This window comes from Tamandua tetradactyla, chromosome 9 (genome assembly GCF_023851605.1).
Source record: "Tamandua tetradactyla isolate mTamTet1 chromosome 9, mTamTet1.pri, whole genome shotgun sequence".
Classification (NCBI taxonomy): Eukaryota; Metazoa; Chordata; class Mammalia; order Pilosa; family Myrmecophagidae; genus Tamandua; species Tamandua tetradactyla.
In genome coordinates this window covers 94,562,910-94,585,317 of record NC_135335.1, presented here as the reverse complement: position 1 = coordinate 94,585,317, position 22,408 = coordinate 94,562,910, and the positions used below count along the sequence as shown (strand labels likewise).

The 22,408-nt window shown below is 38.2% G+C and overlaps 1 protein-coding gene across 1 annotated transcript in view; it reads left to right on the top strand.

The window, feature by feature from the left end:
* Positions 1 to 5,024: 5,024 nt before the first annotated feature.
* FGF10 (fibroblast growth factor 10) overlaps positions 5,025 to 22,408 on the top strand; it is an 87,692-nt gene continuing 70,308 nt past the window's right edge. Inside the window, exon 1 of the mRNA XM_077117116.1 lies at positions 5,025 to 5,965. Coding sequence (XP_076973231.1) covers positions 5,620 to 5,965 — 346 coding nt within the window. The 5' untranslated portion in view covers positions 5,025 to 5,619. The remainder of the gene's footprint in view (positions 5,966 to 22,408) is intronic.

Here is a 22,408-nt window from a genome sequence, read left to right as displayed (position 1 = left end):
TGGCTCAGCAGGCAGAGTTCTCGGCTGCCATGCCAGAGACCCGGGTTCGATTCCTGGTGCCTGCCCATGCAAAGAAAGAAAAAAACCATATTATTAAGCACTAATTATTTACCGCGGAGGACAAACACCACAATCAGTCTCCTGACTGGCACACAGAATTCACTCCTGTTGATTCAAATGAAGGGCCTTTAATAAAGTTATTAATTTGAGAGGTGTAGATGGGTTAAAGAAAGAAGCAAGAGATGGTGACCATAGACTATCAATACAGGAAAGCTACTATGTCACCTTGAGTTTAAAGGTGACATTCCTTATTGGAGGAATAGTATCATAGCAACTTCAGTGATAACTGGAGTCATGGGGATGGGGCTGCCCAGCAAGAAATGTAGACCTGGAGGGCCATAGCCACTGCCAGAAAAATGACACTGAAACAGGAGGAGAAGAGGAAGAAATCTCCAGGGTTTCCTTTCTCCTGTGCTCTCATCTTCTAAAGCAGCTATTCTCCCTTTCAATAAACCAATTGCAAGTCATCTGTCCAAGGAGTAGTGGGGATGCACGGAACTTAGCACAGAGCTGGTCAGAAAAGGGCAGGAGAATGGACGTGGAGACCAATCCAAGAAAAATACCCACAGCAAATACATTTCCCCAACACAATTATATTTTTGTTCATGCTAATTCATAACAAATATATCTTCTTTGTCAAAATCAAAATTTGACACACACACACAAAAATAATTGTCAAATAGAGAGGAGTGTTGTGGGTTGAACTGAGTCTCCTACAAAGGTATGTTCAAGTTCTAACCCAAGGTCCTGAGGATGTGACCTTATTTGGAAATAGGGTCCATTAGTTAAAATACGGCCAAAAGGGATTAGAGCCCCCCCTAATCCAGGACTGTTGGAGGCGAGAATTGTACACTGACGGATACCGGAGAATGCCCTGTGACAACTGACACAGAAATTGAAGTGCTGCAAACCAAAGAAAGCCAAGGACTGCCAACCACTTTCAGAAGCCGGAGGGATGACGGAACAGATTTTTCCCTTTGGACCACAGAGGGAGCATGGCCATTTCTCCAGAACTGTGAAACAATACATTTCTGGTGTTTTAAGCCACCTAGTTTGTGGAACTTTGTTATGGAAGCCCTTGAAAATTAAGACAATGGGTATTAGATCAAATTACATTTGTTAATATGTAGGTTTTTAATAGTAGGCACACTAGACTTTGTCTCAAACGTAATTCAAATGAGCTTTGTCTCCAGCTGCAGCCCAAGAAGAACATGGGTCCTAAAGTATCTTAAAACTAGCATCTCCTGTATCCAAAAAGGAAAACAGGCCAGGACACATATTTGTAAAGGCTATGCCACAGTCTTCAAAATGAGGGCCGCACATGTCTAAATAGTAGAACTGCCCGCCTGACTTTTGACCTGACCTAGTATTTTTGAAGCAGCTTACTGACACTGCCAATAACATCACATGTAATAGAACACACATCTTGTAACCGAACCACAGATAATGCTGAGCAACATAAAGGGTTCAGGAAATACATATTTAAAATGTAAACTGCTCAGTCAGAACAGCTATTGAAGGCTCTGGTAGCATAGCACATGAGCCAATTGCTGCTCTGAAGTTCAGTAGCAACGTTTTAGATTCTTCAATGGCTGCCTCCACTGTCTTGCTTTAAAAGGCCCCAGTAATTTCTCAGAGCGTCCCACTTGAGGAAAAGGCCCCGTCTTCCCACCCTCCCCTCCAACGACCATAAAGATTTAGCCTAATATTACTAGATATGTTTAGAGCATAAAAGTAAAGCATTCCTTCTAGAGGTTGGAGAAAGAGAAAACAGACTTTTGGAATTAGTAGGTACCACTCTAATCTGAAGCTTGTACTGTCCTTTTCAATCATAGCAGAGAAACAATTAATAAAGGAACCCATTAAGACCTGATTATTGCTGCTAAAAAAAGGAAGGTTGAATTTCAGTCCTTTGAAGTAACTGAGAATGATTCAGGCCTCATTACAGAGATATTATCTACATTCATACATTTATGTTAGTGATTCAAATCTATTGAGAGAGATTGAATTCCGTTAAATAGTGCATCTTTCCTGTAGAACTTTTCTCAGGCTTTCTCTGGCTAACCTAAAAGGTGACCTAACAATGCAAAGCAGTGGGGTATTTAGGGATTCAACTGTGCTATAAAAGAAAGGCTGCACAGAAAAGAGAAAGAGGAATGAGATATAATCTAAAAAGCTATGTCAGTTTTTCCTTTGGGCTGTTTTGTAAATGCCCTTCCTGTCATCACGTTGTGCAAAGGAGTAGCAAAGGGCTCTAGAACTTTTAAACACTGCACCTGCTGTAACAAGATTTTAATATGGAAGTTTTAAAGAGGTCTTTCTTTTCCCCATTTCAGATACAGTAAAAAATAAAACTTCTAACTAAATTATCTGAACAGCTTCTTCTGCCAGAGCAGAAATTTGTTGGTGTGTGTGTGTGTGTGTGTGTGGGTGTCAGAAAGAGAGAGAAAGAGACAGAGAGAGAGAGAGAGAGAGAGAAGCTTTGGGGTGGGGAGTGGGGGTGGGGGTCTTTTGTAAGTTTTTAAAAAAGAAAATATTCCAAGCTGGCATCATTAATGTTGGTTCCCAGTGTAGAGAAACCAACCCCAAAGCAAGAACTTCCTATGTTTTACAACTTTTCACAGCAGAACCTTTATTGTATGGTTTTGTGGAACATAATTTAAAAAACCACACACAACAAACTATGCAATTTTAATTAGTTGTCAATTCAAACATTTGGATTCTGCTGAACTATTGGAATGAAAGCCAAGTCTCTTAGAAACACTATACTCTTTTAGGCATTTGTCAGCTCAGGTATAAAACTGTGAACTTGAAAATTGAAAAGAGCACTGTGGGTTCATTTTTAAATATCCATGCTCTAATTAAAGAGCAGGCCTTGTTTGACGTATGCTCTTTCTTTGCTCAACTTTCCAATTAATAGCTACGGAAATCAGGGCTAATTATATTAAGCTTAAGAATCTATTGTGGGTTTCACCACACTATTGAAATCTTCTGAATTAGTACGGCAACGGGTTGTATAAATAATGCAATTAAAATCCTAATCCTAGTATTAAATGTTTTTATTTCAAAGGCTCTGAATGTACAGGAAAATATAACAGCATGCACATAAAGGTATTTTTCAAGTCATTAAATAATGTAATTGGGGGATTGTTCTTAAATGGCCATTCTAAAGCCAGAATTGTATTTTCTTTGTATATTTTCCTGTTCACAATGAAAATTAAGGCCAAATGTATGTAGGGATTCTAGTGTGCTTTATGTACACAAGTTCTTCTTATTGATTTCCTCCAAATCACAGTTGTACTTGTTGAACTCCCAAATTCACCTTGAAGTGTTTCTCCTTTTTCACATTGGCAGCTTTAATATTGTGTTGAACCGCATGAAATTGCCACCTTGGTAGCCCAAAATGGTAAAATATCGGCAGTTTCATATGCTTCAACGTAGTTCAAATGCCCAACTGCCTTACATAAGGCAGTCGGACCAGTGCATCTTTAGGCACTCCTTCAGGCAAGCTTTCCTTAATCTAGAGTTATTTTTAAAGGTAAGGTCCCCGAGGAAGCGTCTCTTACTCATATTGGAATGAATTATCACGGTATTTCCTGCTTTGTGCCTCAATTCTCGGCAAAGGTTTTTCTAGTTTGGGACCTGTTTCTGTCTGTACCTGGGTTGTGTGCTTCCCTGAGCTGTGAGGGAGTGGGGTGAGGTGGTGGAGAAAGAGTGAGAAGAAATGAGGGCTGATATGCAGCTCTAGCCTAAAAAAAAAAAAAGAAAAGAAAAAGTGCCCTTTAAACATTACATTTGAAGATAGGAAAACAAAACAAAACGAAACAACAACGCCCCTTTATGGAAAAGTGCAAAGGAAATTGCTTGGAAAAGAAAACAGATAGTAGGCTACTTGGCCAAATTGTATGGTAAAATCTTTGCAGTCGCAATAAAGTGCGTTCGCTTTGAAGTGCACGCGTGATTCAGTAACTGACTCATGTTAGCAATTAGAAATCGGTCATTTGGGTCCCTGATTTCTTTTGCGCCAAGAGAGAGGCGACTTTTAAGGGTGACGATAAATCTCCCTGAGCTTAAAAGGCAGAGAGGGCCAAAGTGTGAACTTTTTACTTCAGCAACGGAAGCGAGAAATCAGTGATTCATTAAAGCAAGAGACCTCCTTGGAAGCTGGCAAAGAGGAGAAAGGAAGCTAATTATGTCTCCCTTTTCTGTGCTCGCGCCGACCAATTTATAATCTGCTGCTTCGGAAAGTTTATCCTCCAGCATCTTCTGCTTTTCCCCTTGTCCTCCCCTCTTTCTGAAAGAGAGGGGTGGGGGCGGGGGAGGGAAATTCAGCCAGGCACCAGGCTCCAGGTGGCTCTCACGAACTTTTACTACCAGAAGAGGGAAAAATCCTACACAGGAAAACAAGTGAGAAAGGGGCTCCCCAGAGGGGATTGGTTCAGGCTTGGAAGACAGCGAACTTCGGAAAGCATGAGGACGCAACCCGTGCCGGTGGCCAGCGCCGCGAGCCCAAGGACGCTTTAGGAGCAATTAGCCCGAGCTGGAGGCGCCGGCGGAGGCTGCGGCTGCGGCGGCGGCGCGGAAGGCACCCGGCAGCCCCCGAGCTCAGTGCAAAAGCTCCCCGCTCCCCAGCTCTCCCCCTTCCCGATCCCTTCCCCTCCCCCCATTCTCTCTCCTTGGAGTTCCCAGCAGCCGAGGGTTTCAGATGTCCCACCGCCGTTTGACCCCCTCCCCCCGCTTCTCCACCCCTGCAAATGAGGTTTGACCAGCAGAGGCAGAGCCCACCTCTGGCTTGGAATCACTGACATTTAGACTCCAGGCTTCAACCTGTTTACAAGCGGGCCTTCCAAAGGAAGGGGGTGGGGGAATAGAGCCAAACAAAACACCAACCGCCAACCCCCCCCCCCCACCCCCCCAAACAAGAAGTGACTTTCTGGAGGCTTCAAATCAACAGGCACCACCAAAAAGAGAAAGCAAGACCGGGAAGGAAACAACGGCGACCAGGCAGCTGCCTCCAGTTCTGACAACTCCGAAAGGGCGCACTTTCAGAACCGGCTAGCAGGCTGCGGCTCTGCAGAGAGGGGACCTGAAGGTGCCAACTGCGGAGGGGCGCAGACATCACCCCGGCCCCCCACCCCACCCTCTTTGGGTTTTGTTCATCGTGCTGTCATCTGTTTTTCAGACCTTTTTTTTGCTTCTAACATGCTGAAGAAAGGAGTGAAGAAGAGAACAAAGTAGCTCCTAGGGGAGTGAAGATCGCTGGTGACCAACACCACCACCACCGCGGCCGCCACCAGTTCCTGCGGCCACCCACGTCCACCATTCACAAGGTGACTTAAGAGGCGCAAGGCAGCGGATCCGAGAAAGGGGCAAGGAGAGGCAGCCGGCCCTTCCAAGGAGTTATGGATGTTGGTGCATTCACTTCTGGTCAGATCCGCGCCCCGAGGGAGCTAACCAGCGGCCGCCACCTCCAGCTCTCTCCTTGCCTTGCACCAGGTCTTACCCTTCCAGTATGTTCCTTCTGATGAGACAATTTCCAGTGCCGAGAGTTTCAGTACAATGTGGAAATGGATACTGACACATTGTGCCTCAGCCTTTCCCCACCTGCCCGGCAGCTGCTGCTGCTTCTTATTGCTGCTCTTGGTGTCTTCCGTCCCTGTCACCTGCCAAGCCCTTGGTCAGGACATGGTGTCACCAGAGGCCACCAACTCCTCTTCTTCCTCGTCCTCCTCCTCCTCTTCCTCCTCCTTCTCCTCTCCTTCCAGTGCGGGGAGGCACGTGCGGAGCTACAATCACCTCCAAGGAGACGTACGCTGGAGAAAGCTGTTCTCTTTCACCAAGTACTTTCTCAAGATTGAGAAGAACGGGAAGGTCAGCGGTACCAAGAAGGAGAACTGCCCGTACAGTAAGTAACAAACGCGTGCTCCCCTCCTTCCAATTACCCACCCCCCCCACACACACGGGGGGGAAATCTCTTCCAGATGTGGCCAGCTAAATATTTACGTCCTCAACCCCTGTAAAATGATTAAGTGGAATACTTTCACACTAAATCACAACCCCCAACCCCGTATACATCGCGCTGCCTCACCCCCCTCCCCTCGGTGCGCCCCCTCCGCATCCCCCACCCCTTGCCACCCTATTCACCCCTTCTCTCTAGCTTGTCACTCGCCGGACCACGCAGGGCGCCCGAGAGTTGTTGCAGTCCCGAGATGTCTCCTTCTCTCTCTCTTTCCACCACCCTTCCTCACCTCATCCCAAGATCTCCTTCCCCTCCCCTCTGTAAATGGCACGAGTAACCACGTTTGGTTTCTTTTCGCTGGCAGTCCTAAGAGTTTAGGGGCAGACTCCTCAAACTGAAAATAAGTATCCGCTGTCGATTATACGTGTGAGAACTTTAAGAAAGAAAAGTCATTTCACGTTTCCTCCAACCCCATCCCTTTACCCCACCTCTTCTAGATGGAAGCGAAAACTGTTTTTCTGGTTTGGAGTCTTTTTTTTGGTGGTGGTGGTGGTGGGGTGAATCCTTCATGTTGGTGTGAGTGATTGCAGTGCGTGAAGTTAGTTTTGCAGGCACCACCGCTGCTATTTGTCTTCTGCTGCCTGCCTTCTCTCTCGGTAACATGATGCTCAAGTCTGCATTGCCAATAGCATATGCGCTGCTTTGTGGTGTCCTGTTGTCCTCGTTTCTTCTGAAACCTCTCATGTTGCAGAGCTATACTACTACAGCGTTGTAAACATCTGGGTCTAGATTCACACAGACCTCACGCAAATTTCATTGTCATTCTTTTATTTTCAAAGCATAAGTCATAAGTCTGTTTCCATGGCTCTAGTTTCTCCCATAGGGTGTGCTCTTCTCACTACAAATTAGATTCTAGATCCCTGAATTTATTTCTTTCCTCTTTCCTTCTTTCTTCTTCTTCTCTTTTTGCCTTAAGGGAGTGTGGGCTGGGTAGGGGGAGGGAAAACAAGAAGAAAAGGGGTGGATATTGTGTCTCCTCTTGAATTCAGTGCAGCAAAGCCAGATTACACTGTTGACTTCCTTTCCTAGTTACTTTCAAGTGGTGGGACTTATTCAACCTCTATTGATTGTCATTTGAAAGGATCTCTAGGCTATGTAATGGCATACTGAAGACAGTAGACAATGACGTTCAAACATTTTTAATGGGTCACTTAGCATTATCTCAATGGTAAATTCCAAATCACCTTTTAAAGGGACTCTAGTTGTTTGGGAATTACAAGCACATATTTGCCAATGAAATACATGGACCACGCGTTTCAAGATACCTTGGCTCAGAAAGCACCAGGTCGTTCTTAGAATGATCGTTGGCCAGAATTTGGCATTACATTTTTAAATAAAGATTTAGAAGAATTAATACTTAGTTTCTTCTTTACAGACTTACATACGTCCAACATTAACTTCTGTTCCTCAGCTACTGTTTGCATTTACTAAATGAAGATAATAAAGTTATTTGTAGTATTTTGATCTGTTCTATTTTATGCTTTATATCAGAGATGTTAAATAGTCCATTACCCATGTTTTTCTCCCATTCTGACTCACAGAAAATGACAGAAATACCATTTATGAAGACTTTTTTTCTGCCAGAGAGTTTTTTGTTTTTATTTTTTGCAAGAGAGTCATATGTTACCTGTGTTTTCTATAATATTTATTGCCTTATGATTGCTGATTTAAAATGTAATACTTTTGCCTCTAAAACAAAATAGCTGTGGCTCCATCCAATTAGGAGAATGGGGAAGAAGCCTTCCAAACACTTATTGAAAAGTAGGATGGAAGTTTAAAAAATAAGAATTACCATGGACTGAAGTTCCTCTTTGTATGTTTAGTTCATGGATAAAATTCAAAGAAATATCATAAAATTTCAGAGTGTCAACTTTGAGCAAACATTCTTCTTTTTTTTTTCCTTGGATGCTAACTGGATTGATCTATTTTGACATTTTATGCTTCTTTATAATGTGATACATATTTAAATTACTTTTCTTTTCAAAAAAAATCACTTTGTGATGAATTATTTATTAAAATGATTTTCCAGTGTACACAGTGAATTATATTTCTACAAACTAAAAACTATCTGCAAAGAGAAAATTGTGCAATTTATTGTGTGAAAACCTGTGTGGAAAATTTCCATCCAACAGTCCAAAGTATGCAAATATCTCTTTAATATAAAGTATACAATTAGTCCTTGTTAAAATTACAAGCTAAATATCTTCTAATTTATTCTAACATGTAATGACATAACCTTAATCAATGATTAAAAATGAAAGGCAAAATGTTTACCCTCTTAAATAATGTCAAACCATAAATATTTTAGGCTTTCTAAGAACGTCTGCATCAAAACATAGCAAGTGGAAAGGAGAGAGCGAAAAAGTCTTACTTTCACATGTGGCCAAGAGTGCAGCTACGACTTCCCACAGGACTGATTCAGTACATGGTATCATTAGGATATTGTCTAAACGTTGCATAATTATATGTGAATAAACGTTTGCCATGCCTACAGGGTAGCCAGTCAGCCCATCAAAAGGTAGCCTGTTAAATATTAGGGTATCTGACCTCTGAAGAGTGTCATTTCCTTTTCCAAAAACCACATTTCAGTAACATTTTCCCAAATAAGTTATTAATTACTCTCAATACACAAAGCTGTTCTTTTGAGGCTTGCTTATTTAAAGATTAATTTTCTTTGTTACTTTTGACCCTAGTTTTATCACTGCTAAAATACCGTAACAGCTTGTCTAAGAGGTTATATGTTTGTGATGTCCTGGGTAATTAAACAACTGTTTCTCTGGCTTTTTGCCAGCAAAATGCTAACAAAAGAGAAGTAAGGAAATCACCCATAAGCGCTGCAAAATCATTTTTAACTTCCACCTCCAAAACTGGTTCCCTGAGAATGGATGGTCCTAAAAATACCACGGGTTAAGAAGACTCTTCTCAATTTTGATGATTACTAGAATTTCTTTATTGAGGATGGTATGTGTTTGCTTCATTATCTTTATATGAGAATAGAGGTCACAGAGATGAATTATATTTCTTCCACTAGAAGTCTGAGAAAGCTTGAATAATTTAGAATAGCTTTGGTGTATCTGTCATTAGATATGTGCAGGCTCATTTAGGGTTTGTTTTATCAGTCTTTACATCTAGAGCTTTGTCCTTGAAACATTACCACTCAGCTCCAGTTCGGCCTCCTAGAAAGGCTGGGTACAGCTGTTACGTTCCCTTGAAACTGGGACTGATGGACTCATTTCTAGATGTGAATAGAACAGCTGTAGGCTTCTCCCGTGGTTATCACTTGTAGAAAAGGGGAGTCTAGTGAAAATAAAATGTACCCCTAAACCTGAGACAGCTAAGGATGAATGTACCTCAAACAGATGGCCTCAGAGTTTCTGAGCATTTATGGGGAAGAGTATGGGAGGCAATAGAGAAATCAATATTTACTAAGTACGTAGGATGTGCCCTAGCTCTTTAAATATACATCTCATTTAATAATCATAATAGTTCTATGGTTTAAATATAACCATCAACATTTTTCACAAGTGAAAAACTAAGTCAGAGTATAGCAAATTGTCCAAGTTTATTCACCTAACCATCAGCAGTGCCATGATTCAAGCGTGAGTCTATTTGGTTGTAACTTCTCTCCTTATTTCCTCTACCTCTCTACTGCAGACAACACTGATACCTCGTTATTAGAGTTAGACACCACAAAACTCTAAAAGACAAATTATTCTAAACCTTAATTGTTTCTTCCTGCGAACAGCACATTTTTCAAATGAAATTACAACAGATGTAAAATGACAGTGGAACAGAAATGAAATATGTTAATGTATAGTTGAAGGTACCCATTTGGTATCAGAATATGCTAATGAAATTTCTGTTTTGATATTATGTTTGGGAATATAATTACATATAGACACAAAAAATACGCATACATCAATCTCACTTATGTTAACAGAGGTCATTAGGAATACATGGCTATTTAAGAAAAATACATGAATGTAATTGTCTACAGTGATTGTTTACAGCTGAGGGCAAAATGTTTAATTGTTCCCATGTGTAATAAAATAATTTGATTGTAAATACCAGTGGGAAATCAGGCTGTTGCAGAAACTTCTGATACACAACTCTGATATACAATATAGAAGGCAGAATCTTAGAGAATTAAAGCTATATACTAAGAAGGCTATTTTTAGTTTCTTTAAAATGGGTCTACAAATCAAAATAGGGTGCTTCATTAGATAAAAAAATACAAATTATTGTCTAGATTTAAAGGTTTTCATTATTACTTTTTAATCAAGACTAGACCTTATTGTTAGAAAGTTAAATATCATGAGAAAAACATTTGTTAAGGAAAATAGGGACTTGGCTATCACTTACTAATAAATACATGAGAGTTCTGGAAAGCAAACTTATGCACAATTTATGACTTCTACTAGTGTCTTATTTTAGTTGTAGATGTTTCTAGAGCTTGGTTGCTTAATTTATAACCGGCAGTATTTAATCACAAGCATCAAGGATTTATGAAGATGGAAAGCACTGTATTTAATGTTTACATGACACTGTCCTGTTACCTTTATTGCATTCCTTCCATATGGACCCTCCAACTTGATGGGTTTTTTTAATCATAAATCCATTAAAAATACACAATTTGAGAGTGTTTCCTCTTCATAAACCTGATTTATAACTAACTACTAGGAGAAACACAAGAAAACAGTTGGCAGGAATTACATATGCTGAAATTGTAGTAGGAAAATTCAGAGAAACCACTCTCTAGGTCTTGGGTATTTCAATAATCTAGTATCCAAAGGTGCAGATCATTCTTAAAGACAGATGTTTTCAAAATGCTATTTAAGCACAGAATTTTTTTTTAAAAAGAATCATATAGAATCAAGGAAACCCCATTGTACATATATTTTCTTCTATACTTTTACTATCCAGCTTAATAGGAAAATCCCTTTCCCAGTGCATTTCTTTAGTGTGTAATTAGCTTTTAGTAGAATGTGAATGAGCACTTTAAATTCCTGTACAATTACCTTAATCTTCAGAGGCAAACCCCATTTATTATCCAAAAGTCTGACTTCCCACAAGCCAAAATGTTGGGAAAAAAGTTGACAGTTCACTTGAAGTAGAGCTAATGTTCCTCACATTTATGAGCTGCCTATGAATAACTACATCTTTTCTGAGCCTTAAATGCCTGTATGCTTATCCAAAATTGTAGTGGAAATGGTATTTCTTTATTATATTTCAGAAGGAAGAGTAATATATGTGTTCAGAGTGATTTTAATCTACCTCAATATTAATTCTGTGAACTTTCAAATGAAGAGTAATTGCAAATGACGTCTTTAGTATTTCTGTTCCACATTTGTCAGTATTAATGGTTGATGTTTGTTTAATGTAAGTAAATTATTAGCGCTTCCCCCAGAAAATAAAGATCTCTTTTAGTTCTGCAGTAAGATGGGGCATAAAATTCATGTTCATGTACTTGCATTACAGATTTATCACAGTCTAGAAATATAACAAATCTCATTTTTCTCAAGCCCTTTATGCAGAATTATCTTAATCTTTCATGTTATGCTGCTATGACTTAAGATCACTTCCATTTACCATTTGACCAATGGGTGTTTATTACTTGTTTTTGTTGATTAAAAATATTTATTTTCCGTTACCTCCACTCTTTTTTTATCACAGTGTGTTAACACAAGTCCCCTGAAAGAATAACAATTTTAGGGAAAAAAAATGACCTTTTAAAAAGTTCTTATCTTGCAGTTAACCCATGCTGTTCAGAATCAGTTATAGTTGTAGTGGAAATTATAAGATTATATTTAGTTGACAATTATTAGAAGTTGGTAGTACATCAACTTCATCGATACTTTGCCTCTTTTATAGGGGTTACTCAGATGATTCATCAATACCTCATTGTCAGCATTGTCAGTAATGTATATTACCTTTATCTTAGTACCAGCCAATCAACGTAACAAAGGATAACTTAGAAAGGTACCCTTGAAATAAGTGAAAGGAAATGTATGTGCATCTGGGAAGTCATTGGGGACTCATTAATACTGACTTAATGATAAGTAAAAAATGTGATGCTTTACAAAATTAGTTTCAAAGCAAACATTTAATTAGTATGGATTTTATGCAAATAGAAAGCTTCAAGATATCTAAAAGGGAGCCAGGTCACCACAAAATAATGATCTCAAAGGTCTCCATACTTTTAAATCAGGTCAGTTGTGTTCTTTCTTTGAACACTGTGTTCTAATTGGAACAATAAATCAAAGAGGACACTCGGACTAGATTCCCATGTAAGGTGGACAACTGGACAGTGACTTTTTACTGCTGCTAACACGTGCAACCAATTACCATTTGATAGTTTCATAGTGCTGGCAGTTAAGCATTGCCTCATTTTATGGTTCACCTAATAATTTTTCAACCTAAAACTGTCTACCTTTACCTGTATCTAATCTGTCAGTATGCGTGTTGTCACTAATGAGGAATGTTCCAATGTTTGGCATGCTTCCGACAATGAATGCTGACAATGAGGTATTGATGAATCATCTGAGTAACCCCTATAAAAGAGGCAAAGTATCGATGAAGTTGATGTACTACCAACTTCTAATAATTGTCAACTAAATATAATCTTATAATTTCCACTACAACTATAACTGATTCTGAACAGCATGGGTTAACTGCAAGATAAGAACTTTTTAAAAGGTCATTTTTTTTCCCTAAAATTGTTATTCTTTCAGGGGACTTGTGTTAACACACTGTGCTAATAAACCTGCTAGCTCATCCTGAAGCTTTCCCGAGACATTGCCCCTATGTGGAGAATAATGTAGGGTATTCACAGACTTTATCATTTGAGGTTAAACAACTTCTTCCTAATAGTTCTGTCTTGAGGCAGGTGTACATCTATAAGGAGAATCGGCCATCAAGTGACAACCTTTGCTTCCAAGGTGTTGCCAGACCCTGATACTTTATTCTTTGTTCACAACCACATTATTCTTTCCTCTTTTTCTTGTTTTTCACCCCCCCATCCTTTACTCCTTACATAACTTTGAATCAGGGAAAGTCAAGCATTAACCTTGTGGAGAACTGGAGGTGATGTACAGGACCAGAGGCAGAGACCTTTTGTCCAAAATGGATAGTTTATATTCTATGTGTAAAAACTTCAACAATGTAAGTTCAACATGCTCTGTCGGAAGCCTCATCTTATTTTGAATCACCATTGAGTTCTGCCTCAGCTCAGCACTCAGGCACATTTCTTATAACTCTGCCTTTAGTGAAATCAGAGAATCACAGGTAAGCATCCTTCAGAGAATGGAGGTTACTAAGTTCTCACTCTGTGTTTTTCATCCAGGCTAAATATTCTCTTCCCAATAACTCTCCTTACTGTTTTTTTTTTTTTTACATGGGCAGGCACCGGGAATCGAACCGGGTCCTCTGGCATGGCAGGCAAGCATTCTTGCCTGCTGAGCCACCATGGCCCGCCCTTTACCGTTTTTTTTTTTTTTAAATGTTTTTATTGAGAAATCTTCACGCACATACAGTCCATACATGGCATACAATCAGTGGCTCACAGTATCAATAGTTGTGTATTCATCCCCATGATCATTTTTAAAACGTTTTCTCTCTTTACAGGTTTTTCTCTTTTCTTTGATATTTTCAACTTCCAGAATTTCATCTAGATTAGCAAACTTTTCTGCATCTACATTTCTCCTGCCAAATGTAGGTTCTTCAAATGAAATTCATTTTCCCATTAATGCTGGTTATCAGCAGGTTAACAATGTAAAATATACACATATGTGTCCTCCAGTTCAATTCGACAGTAGAAAAACCCATGTCTTAGAAGTCCAGTTCCAAGACACTGGAGTTAAATCCTAATTTATACATGAAGTGTGTTCACATACTTCTTTAAAGGAAGAACATTTTGGTACTGACTGCTGAATTAGATTTATTTTAATTATATGAAGGATCTGACTACATATGTTAAATTGATCTTGGTCACTGTAATAATGATTAAAAGCTGAGCTTCTTTATTCAATTGTTTTCAAATTATATGTTTTCAAAGCCTAAAGAGCTTTGATATATTGGTAGAATTATTAAAAGAATTAATAATCTGTAAAATGAGGAAAATGGTAACATATGACACTGATTTATAAACTGATTATGATTTAAAGTGAGATGTTTTAATAATAGCAATTAACAGTGCAGTAAACCAGATTTCTTGGGCATTTTTGTAACATCTCTGTAGAAGGATGTGATTTCATAAGCATGAAAAAAAGATGTGAAGGACATTAGTCAGATTATAGTAGAAAAAGTTGATAAACAAAACTACAGAATGTTTTTAAGTTCAAAAATGCTTGCATCCATGAAGCGAGAGAGAAAGCAAAGAACATAAAATGAGAATGTTAGAAGCCAAAGGAATAATAGAAAAACAGAAGAGGCCATTGAGCATTTAGATACATACTGTGAAAAGAGAAGGAGATGCTTCACTGGAGTGATGAAGACAAGGGTTTTGAACTCCCAGGAAAGATATCAAGCTAATGAGTAGCACTGTAAAAGGACTGACATGAGAAGAAAGTGTGAGGGAAATATAACCCAAGCCCAGACATTCGGCTGGATGTTAAATGAACTGAAATAGGAACCCATCATCCGAGAGGAATCCCGTAGAAGTAATCTCAGCCATGATATCAGAGCAAAGGAGGCTAAGCCCGAATTCCTGCCAAAGAGGCAGTATGATCAATTGATTAAAAGTGTGGGATTTGATTAAAAGAGATTTGATTAAAATAGGTCAATTAAAAGAGGTCAAGATTAAATGTAAACTTGCAAGCCAAAGACATGAGGCCCTAAACTGCCAGATAATAGTGCATGATTTGGAGCAAGCTTTTATCAATAAAGCAAGGATAGTAACAATATCTGCTGTTTCGTGCATGGTAAGGATTGAATGAGATCATCTAATCCTTTGTTTAGTCATTCATCTGAAATTTATTGAGTGCCAGATACAGTGGTGAAAAAAGATGCTGTTTTGCTCTCACAGAGCTGACACTCAGGTAATAGTGTAAAAAACAAACAAATAAAGAGCTAAATAAGGAAAAAATTTGAGTAAGTGCAATGAAAAGAACAAGAAGGGTGTTGTAACAGTAAATAGCTGAAGGACTATTCTAAACTGTGTGGTTAGAGAAGGCGTTTCTGAGGAGGTGGGAAGATAGGAGCAGCACAGAGGGAGTTTGATAATTCTGAGGAATAGAAAAATGATTCAGTGTGTCCATAGCTTGATTGGTGAAAAGATCAGAGAAGATGGAGGTGATACCTGTGAACAGCTTAAATGGTGCCTGGTGCCCAGTGAGACCTCTTGAATTGCTACTGTATAAAAAAAAAGAGAATATCCTTTTCTAGTTTTAGGGGAATGTATCAGGAAAGCAACTAATAGATTATTTGATGAATGAGAATTAATATTGAAACTAAGAAAGAGGCAGGAATGGTAGATATACCTGGCATTTTAAAAAAGGGAAATATTAGAACACTTGAAATTCTTTAAGAATTAAAATTAGAAAATTCACAACCTTCTGAAGTTTGGGGGAAAGAGTAGAGACCTGGTTCTTTAAGAGACTGGTGGCAGATATTTGAAAACGGAAGGTTATTTGAGGAGAGAGTGAAGAGCTGAAAATAAAGAAGATAACGAATCTGTTCAGGGACATAAGCTCTAAAAGAGAACAAAAGAAAGAAAAACCAAGAATAGGGGCAAAAGAGGTGACTGTGGAGATTGTAAGAAAACAGATTGTGGAGTACAAGCCTAAAGAAAAAAGTCACTCTTAGTTTTTACGTATTTAAAGCACATCTTATATTACAAAATACAGTTTTTTTAATTTTTATTAATAAAACCAATCAGCATACAATATGAACTTTCTTTTTTCATCACATAGTTGTATATTCATCATCATGATCATTTCTTACAACATTTGCATCAATTCAGAAAAAGAAACAAAGAGACAACAGAAAAAAAGTCATACTTACCATAACCCTTACCCCTTCCTTTCATTGATCACTAGCATTTCAATCTATTACATTTACTTTAACATTTGTTCCCCCTATTATTTATTTATTTTTAACCCATACATTTTACTCATCTGTCCAGAAGGTAGATGAAAGAGGCACCAGACACAAAGTTTTCACAATCACACAGTCACACTGCGAAAGCTATGTCATACAATCATCTTCAAGAAACATGGGTACTGGAGCACAGCTCTACATTTTCAGGAACTTTCCTCCAGCCTCTCTGTTACACCTTGCTTAAAAAGGTGATATCTATTTAATGCATGAGAATAACCTCCAGGATAACCTCTGGACTCTGTTTGGAATCCCTCAGCCATTGACGCTTTATTTTGTCTCTTTTCTCTCTTCCCCCTTCGGCCGAGAAGGTTTTCTCAATCCCTTGTATGATGCACTTTTAAACCAGGGGTATCAAAAATACTCAGCCCTGGGTAAATTCCATAGTTCAGTTTCTCATCCCATGACTGAACTTTTTGGACCATATCCACTTAAGGGTTTGCAATCTAGAGGTGGAGACAGGAGATCTTCACAGGGATTTGAGAGAAAATATAAAGCAATTTATACTAACTGCCTTTTAAGCAGGCCAGAAATTAAGAGCAATCTGTGACTGCAGAAGAGACAAATGACATTGGGAGGTTTACACTGAGGATACCGGACTTCAGCCAGATAGAGACCTAAAACACAAAGAGGAGAGGAAGAATATTCTGGGCCTAAAAGAAAATGCAGAAGTATGTAGGCATAGAACTGTAAGTGAAACTTTCAGGAAACAATGGGCAGTCCAGTGGGGGACCCAGCTGTGTGCACTGGTGAGCAAACCACTTTATGCAACAAAATATACTAGAAAGCACCCTTACATGAGGGAACTACGTGACTATTCTAGTATTTGAGGACTTACATTTTCTGCTAAAGCATTACACATTAATGCAGTTTTCGTTGAAAATCGGTCTTAAGATTTTTTTTTTTTTTTTTAACTTTCTGAAGTAAAGAAAAAAAGTAATGGAATATTTTAAAAGATCATTAGCTATGGTATAAGTGATACTCTAAATATGCTGAAATAAAAACTGTAGCTTGATTAAAAAACAGCACAATTTTATACTAGGGATAGAAGAAAGTAGTTCTCCAAAGCTTCACTGTATGACATCATTCTTAGCAATCTGATTTGCTAAAGTCATTATTACCTACAGTGTAAAATGCTACCTACTGTGGAGGTTTTTAATATGCACATATCACTGAGGCAGGGGTGGTTTGTAATTACTGGCAGATTCAGAAAAGGAACTACTGCGGCATCAATACTGGTTGTTCTGGTTCTAGTCTTGTTATTGTCATTCCTGATCTGAAGAGTCTTAAATTTATTTGGTGTAGGTGATCAGGAAAACAGCGTAGACCACAACTCTTTCCCACCCATAAGAGTATAGTCAAGTGTTTTTAAAACTTTATACTTAAATATTATTTTAAAATGCCTAAATATTTTTAAAGAGTATTCTTAAATATTTGTTTGTATTTTGGATACAGAAAGTATATATACTATATATATATATATATATATATATAAATAACTACAGATAGTAAATACACACAAACCTGTTAAATGCCCTAATTTCTCCCCAATGACCTCAGGATAGTACCTAACTCCCTTCGCATGTTATGTCAGGCCCTCATGATTTGCTCTGGCCTCATTTCTCATTCGATTCCCCATTACAGACGTGTGGAGCTGATTTTAGTTCCATAACATGCCTTGGTTTCCCAAATTCAACTTTGCACACACTGGTAGATGTACCTGGAATGATATTCCTGCCCTCATCTTCCACCTCCCTTCCTTCAGGTTTCTATAAGATGCCATCACTGGGAAGCATTCCCGACTACCCTGCCATCCCCTCAAAACTGGGTTAATTTTTCCATCCCCAAACACTCTGTAGCTAGCTCTATTCTAATACAATAGCACACTTGTGATTGACTGTTTACTCATCTAGCCTCCTCACAGACAGAAATCTCTGAACTAAGACCATATTACATGACTTTTGTGTGCAAGAGCTTAACACTGGTATGTTCTAGGTCCTCTTGATATTTGTTAGGTAAATTACCCTTCTTGAATGCATGACCTTGATCAAGTTATTTAGACTTTCTTTGGTTTAGTTACCTGGTCCAGGGAGTATGATTTATACCTTCCTTACCTGAAAACAAGTGTTTAAAATAATTGATCTCCTAAAATTCCATTCAGTTGTAAGTTTTACAATTCTGAGTTCTTGGAAAATAAGTTAGTAGGACCATCATTACTTAGCCAAGTATGAAGTACTTAAGTTCATGGAAACTGTACTCCCTGAAGTGGATTGTTTTCCATATTTCTCCAATTTGCGTATTTAAAGTTACCATTAATTATTTTCAGTGGAAATAAATGATCACTGTACTCCCTTGTAAAATTTTTTCAGTCTATTAGATAGTTTCTGATTTCAGAGTTTTGTTGGGGTCGTGGATAATTTGATGACGCTTAAAAGGTCAGTGATTTTTAGTGATTCACTTAAAGAAGAAGAATAACATATTAACAAAGAGTGGAGATAAAGGAAAATAGTTTGCAGTCTTAGTTAGTTCAGAAACATTTGCTGCATGATCTTAAGCAAGACATTTACTTTACCTTGGTCTCAAAGAATTAATCTATGAAATGATTGTATTGATCGAAATTATTTTAAATCTTTTCATGGCACTAAAGGGCCAGATTCCAAAAGTACACTTAAAAGGAAGTAACTTTAGTGGCTGAGTAACAACCACCCCAAAATACCAGTTCCTAATCCCTAGAACTTGGGAATGTTGCCTAATATGTTAAATTTTTTACAGATGTGATTAAATTAAGGATTTTGAGATGCAAGTATTTTCCTGGATTATCCAGATAGGCCCAAATTGCCTTCCCAAGTGCTCTTATAAGAGAGAGACAGAGAAATTAGACATGCTCAGAAGGCAGAATGCACTGTGACAATGGAAGCTAGGAGAGGTTTGAAGATGCTATACTGCTGGTTTTGAAGGTGAAAGAAGGGACCATGAGCTAAGGAATGTAATCCCAGAAACCAGAAGAGGCAAGGAACAGATCCCCCCTAGAACTTCTGGAGGGAATATGGCTCTGCCAACATCTAGATTTGGTCCTAGTGAAACTGATGCTGGACTTCTGCCCTCAGTACTATGAGATAATACATTTTATTGTTTTAAGTCATCAAGTTTCTGTTAACTTGTTATAGCAACCTTAGGAAACTAAAACAGTAGCTTATAACAGGTATATGTGACCTAAGTAGGGATAATTTGACCCCCCCCAAAAAAAAAAATTCAGTGTCTTATGGTAGAAAGAGGACTAAGCATGAATTCAAGTAGATGTAGAATCAAATACTGTATCCCCCTCTTATTAACTGTGAGATCCAAGATAGATCTCTGAGCCCCTGTTTCTTCATCTGATCTATGGGACTTAAATGAAATAATTCTTGTAATAACATATAGAAAAATACCAGACTATATGATTATATATTGTATATTATATATAATCGATGTTCCAAATTTTAAGTGAATCTATACAGATGAAAAGTTTAAATGGCTATATATTTAAAAGTGTGGTTTTAAAATATATAGTTTATTTGCATGTAGCACATTGTTCTGCTAGGCAGTCGAAGGTCTTTGTGATGAAGATAGTGATCTGTTTCCTTGCTGTGTTATAAGATTGATCCGTTTAATGTATTTCCATTCCTCTTCATTGGTACACGAGCCATTCTCCTGTAGGTTCATGCTAAATTCTAGGGAAGCTTTCGAATCTAATGAAGCCTTATTATATTACTGGGTGATAGAAGATCTATTTAATAAGTAGATGGTTAATATAATTAAAATGTCAGTATATAGGGGTAGTTTTTTAAAATGTTTTTTATTGTCAAATATAACATACATACAAAGAAAAGAAAAGCAATGATTTTCAAAGTACACCTCAACAAGTAGTTACAGAAGAGATTTCAGAGTTTGTTATGGGTTACCATTACACTACTTCAGGTTTTTCCTGCTAGCTACTCCAAAATACTGAAGGGTAGAAGAAATTTTTTTCCTTTTTTGTGAAAAATAACAAATATACAAAAAAGAAATAGCTTTCAAAGCACATCGCAATAATTAGTTGTAGAACAGAGTTCACAGTTTAGTATGGGTTACAGTTCCACAATTTTAGGCTTTTACTTCTAGCTGCTGTAAAATACTGGACAATAAACGAAATATCAATGTGATGATTCAGCAATCATACTCATTTGTTAAACCCTGCTTTCTCTGTATAACTCCATCATCACTTTTGATCTTTCTCCCACTCTTAGGGTTATTTGGGCTATGCCCATTCTAACTTTTTCATGTTAGAAGGGGCTGCCGATAATATGGAATAGGAGGATGGAACTGGTTGATGTTTTGGAGAGGCTGGTCCCTTTGGATTTCAGGATTCATCTGGCCCAGGGATCCATCTGGAAGTTGTAGGTTTCTGGAATATTACCCTAGTGCATGGAATCTTTGTAGAATCTTATATAATGCCTTAGGTATTCTTTAGGATTGGCTGGAGTGGTTTTGGTTGGGGTATGGCAAGTTATGACAGGTAGCAGAGTCTGACTGATGCTTGTCTGAGAGTGACCTCTGGAGTAGCCTCTCGACTCTATTTGAACTCTCTCATATGGGGTACTTTTTTTAAAAATTTTTATTAATAAAACTAATCAACATACAATATGAACATTCTTTTTTCATCACATAGTTGTATATTCATCATCATATCATTTCTTAGAACATTTGCATCAATTCAGAAAAAAGAAATAAAAAAACAAAAAAATTCATACATACCGTACCTCTTACCCCTCCCTTTCATTGATCGCTAGCATTTCAATCTACTAAATTTATTTTAACATTTGTTCCCTGTATTATGTATTTATTTTTAATGCATATGTTTTACTTATCTGTCCATAAGGTAGAGAAAAGAAGCATCAGACACAAGGTTCTCAAAATCACACAGTCACACTGGGAAAGCTACGTCATTATACAATCATCTTCAAGAAACATGGCTACTGGAACACAGCTCTACATTTTCAGGCATTTACTTCCAGCCTTTCTGTTATGCCTTAACTAAAAAAGTGATATTAAATAATGCGTAAGAGTAACCTCCAGGATAACCCCTCCACTCTGTTTGAAATCTCTCAGCCATTGACACTGTATTTTGTCTCATTTCTCTCTTCTCCCTTTCAGTCGAGAAGGTTTTCTCAATTCCTTGGTGCTGAGTCCCAGCTCATTCTAGGATTTCTGTCCCACGTGGCCAGGAAGGTCCACATCCCTGGGAGTCATGTCCCACATAGAGAGGAGGAGGGCAGTGAGTTTGCTTGTTGTGTTGGCTGAGAGAGAAAGGCCATATCTGATCAACAAAAGAGGTTCTCTTGGGGGTGACTCTTGAGGCCTAATTTTAAGTAGGTGTGACCTATCCTTTGTGGGGCTAAGTTTCATATGAACAAACCCCAAGATTGAGGGCTCAGCCTACTGCTTTGTTTGTCCCCACTGCTTGTGAAAATATCAAGAATTCTCCACTTGGGGAAGTTGAATTTTCCCCCTTTCTCACCATTCCTCCAAGTGGACTTCGCAAATACTTTTTTATTCACTATTCAAATCCTTCTGGGATTTATCGAGGCATCACTCTGGACAAACCTACAAAATCTCATGCCCTACGCAAGGTTCCATGTAGTTATGGTGTTCAATTAAGCTGTCCATATAAGTTATATAAGGAAATGCACTAGTCAAAATATAAATTTTGTACCAAATAAATATTTTTTGTTTAGTCTCATACATAAGTTAAAGTTTTAAAATATGAATTATCATCTATTTTCAATACCCTGCATTATTGACATTCCTTTGTTCTTCCTCATGCAAAACATTTTTAAATTTGTACATCCAGTCACTATCATTATATACTCTAGGCATTCCTAGATTATACCATGTCAGTCTTTATCATATATCTTTCCTTCTGATTTCATTTGTGCCCCCAGGCCTCCTTCCTCTCTCATTCTCACATTCAGCTTCATTCAGTGTTCTAACATTATTGTATTCCAGTTAGGTAGTATTGTGCTATCCATTTCTGAAGTTTTACAATCAGTCCCATTGCACAATCTGTATCCTTTCAGTTCCAATTACCCAATATTTACCCTATTCTATCTCTTAATGACCTCTGTCCTTAACTGAAATTATCCAAGTTCATTCATTAATGTTAATTCATATCAGTGAGACCATATAATATTTGTTTTTTTGTTTCTGCTAATCTCACTC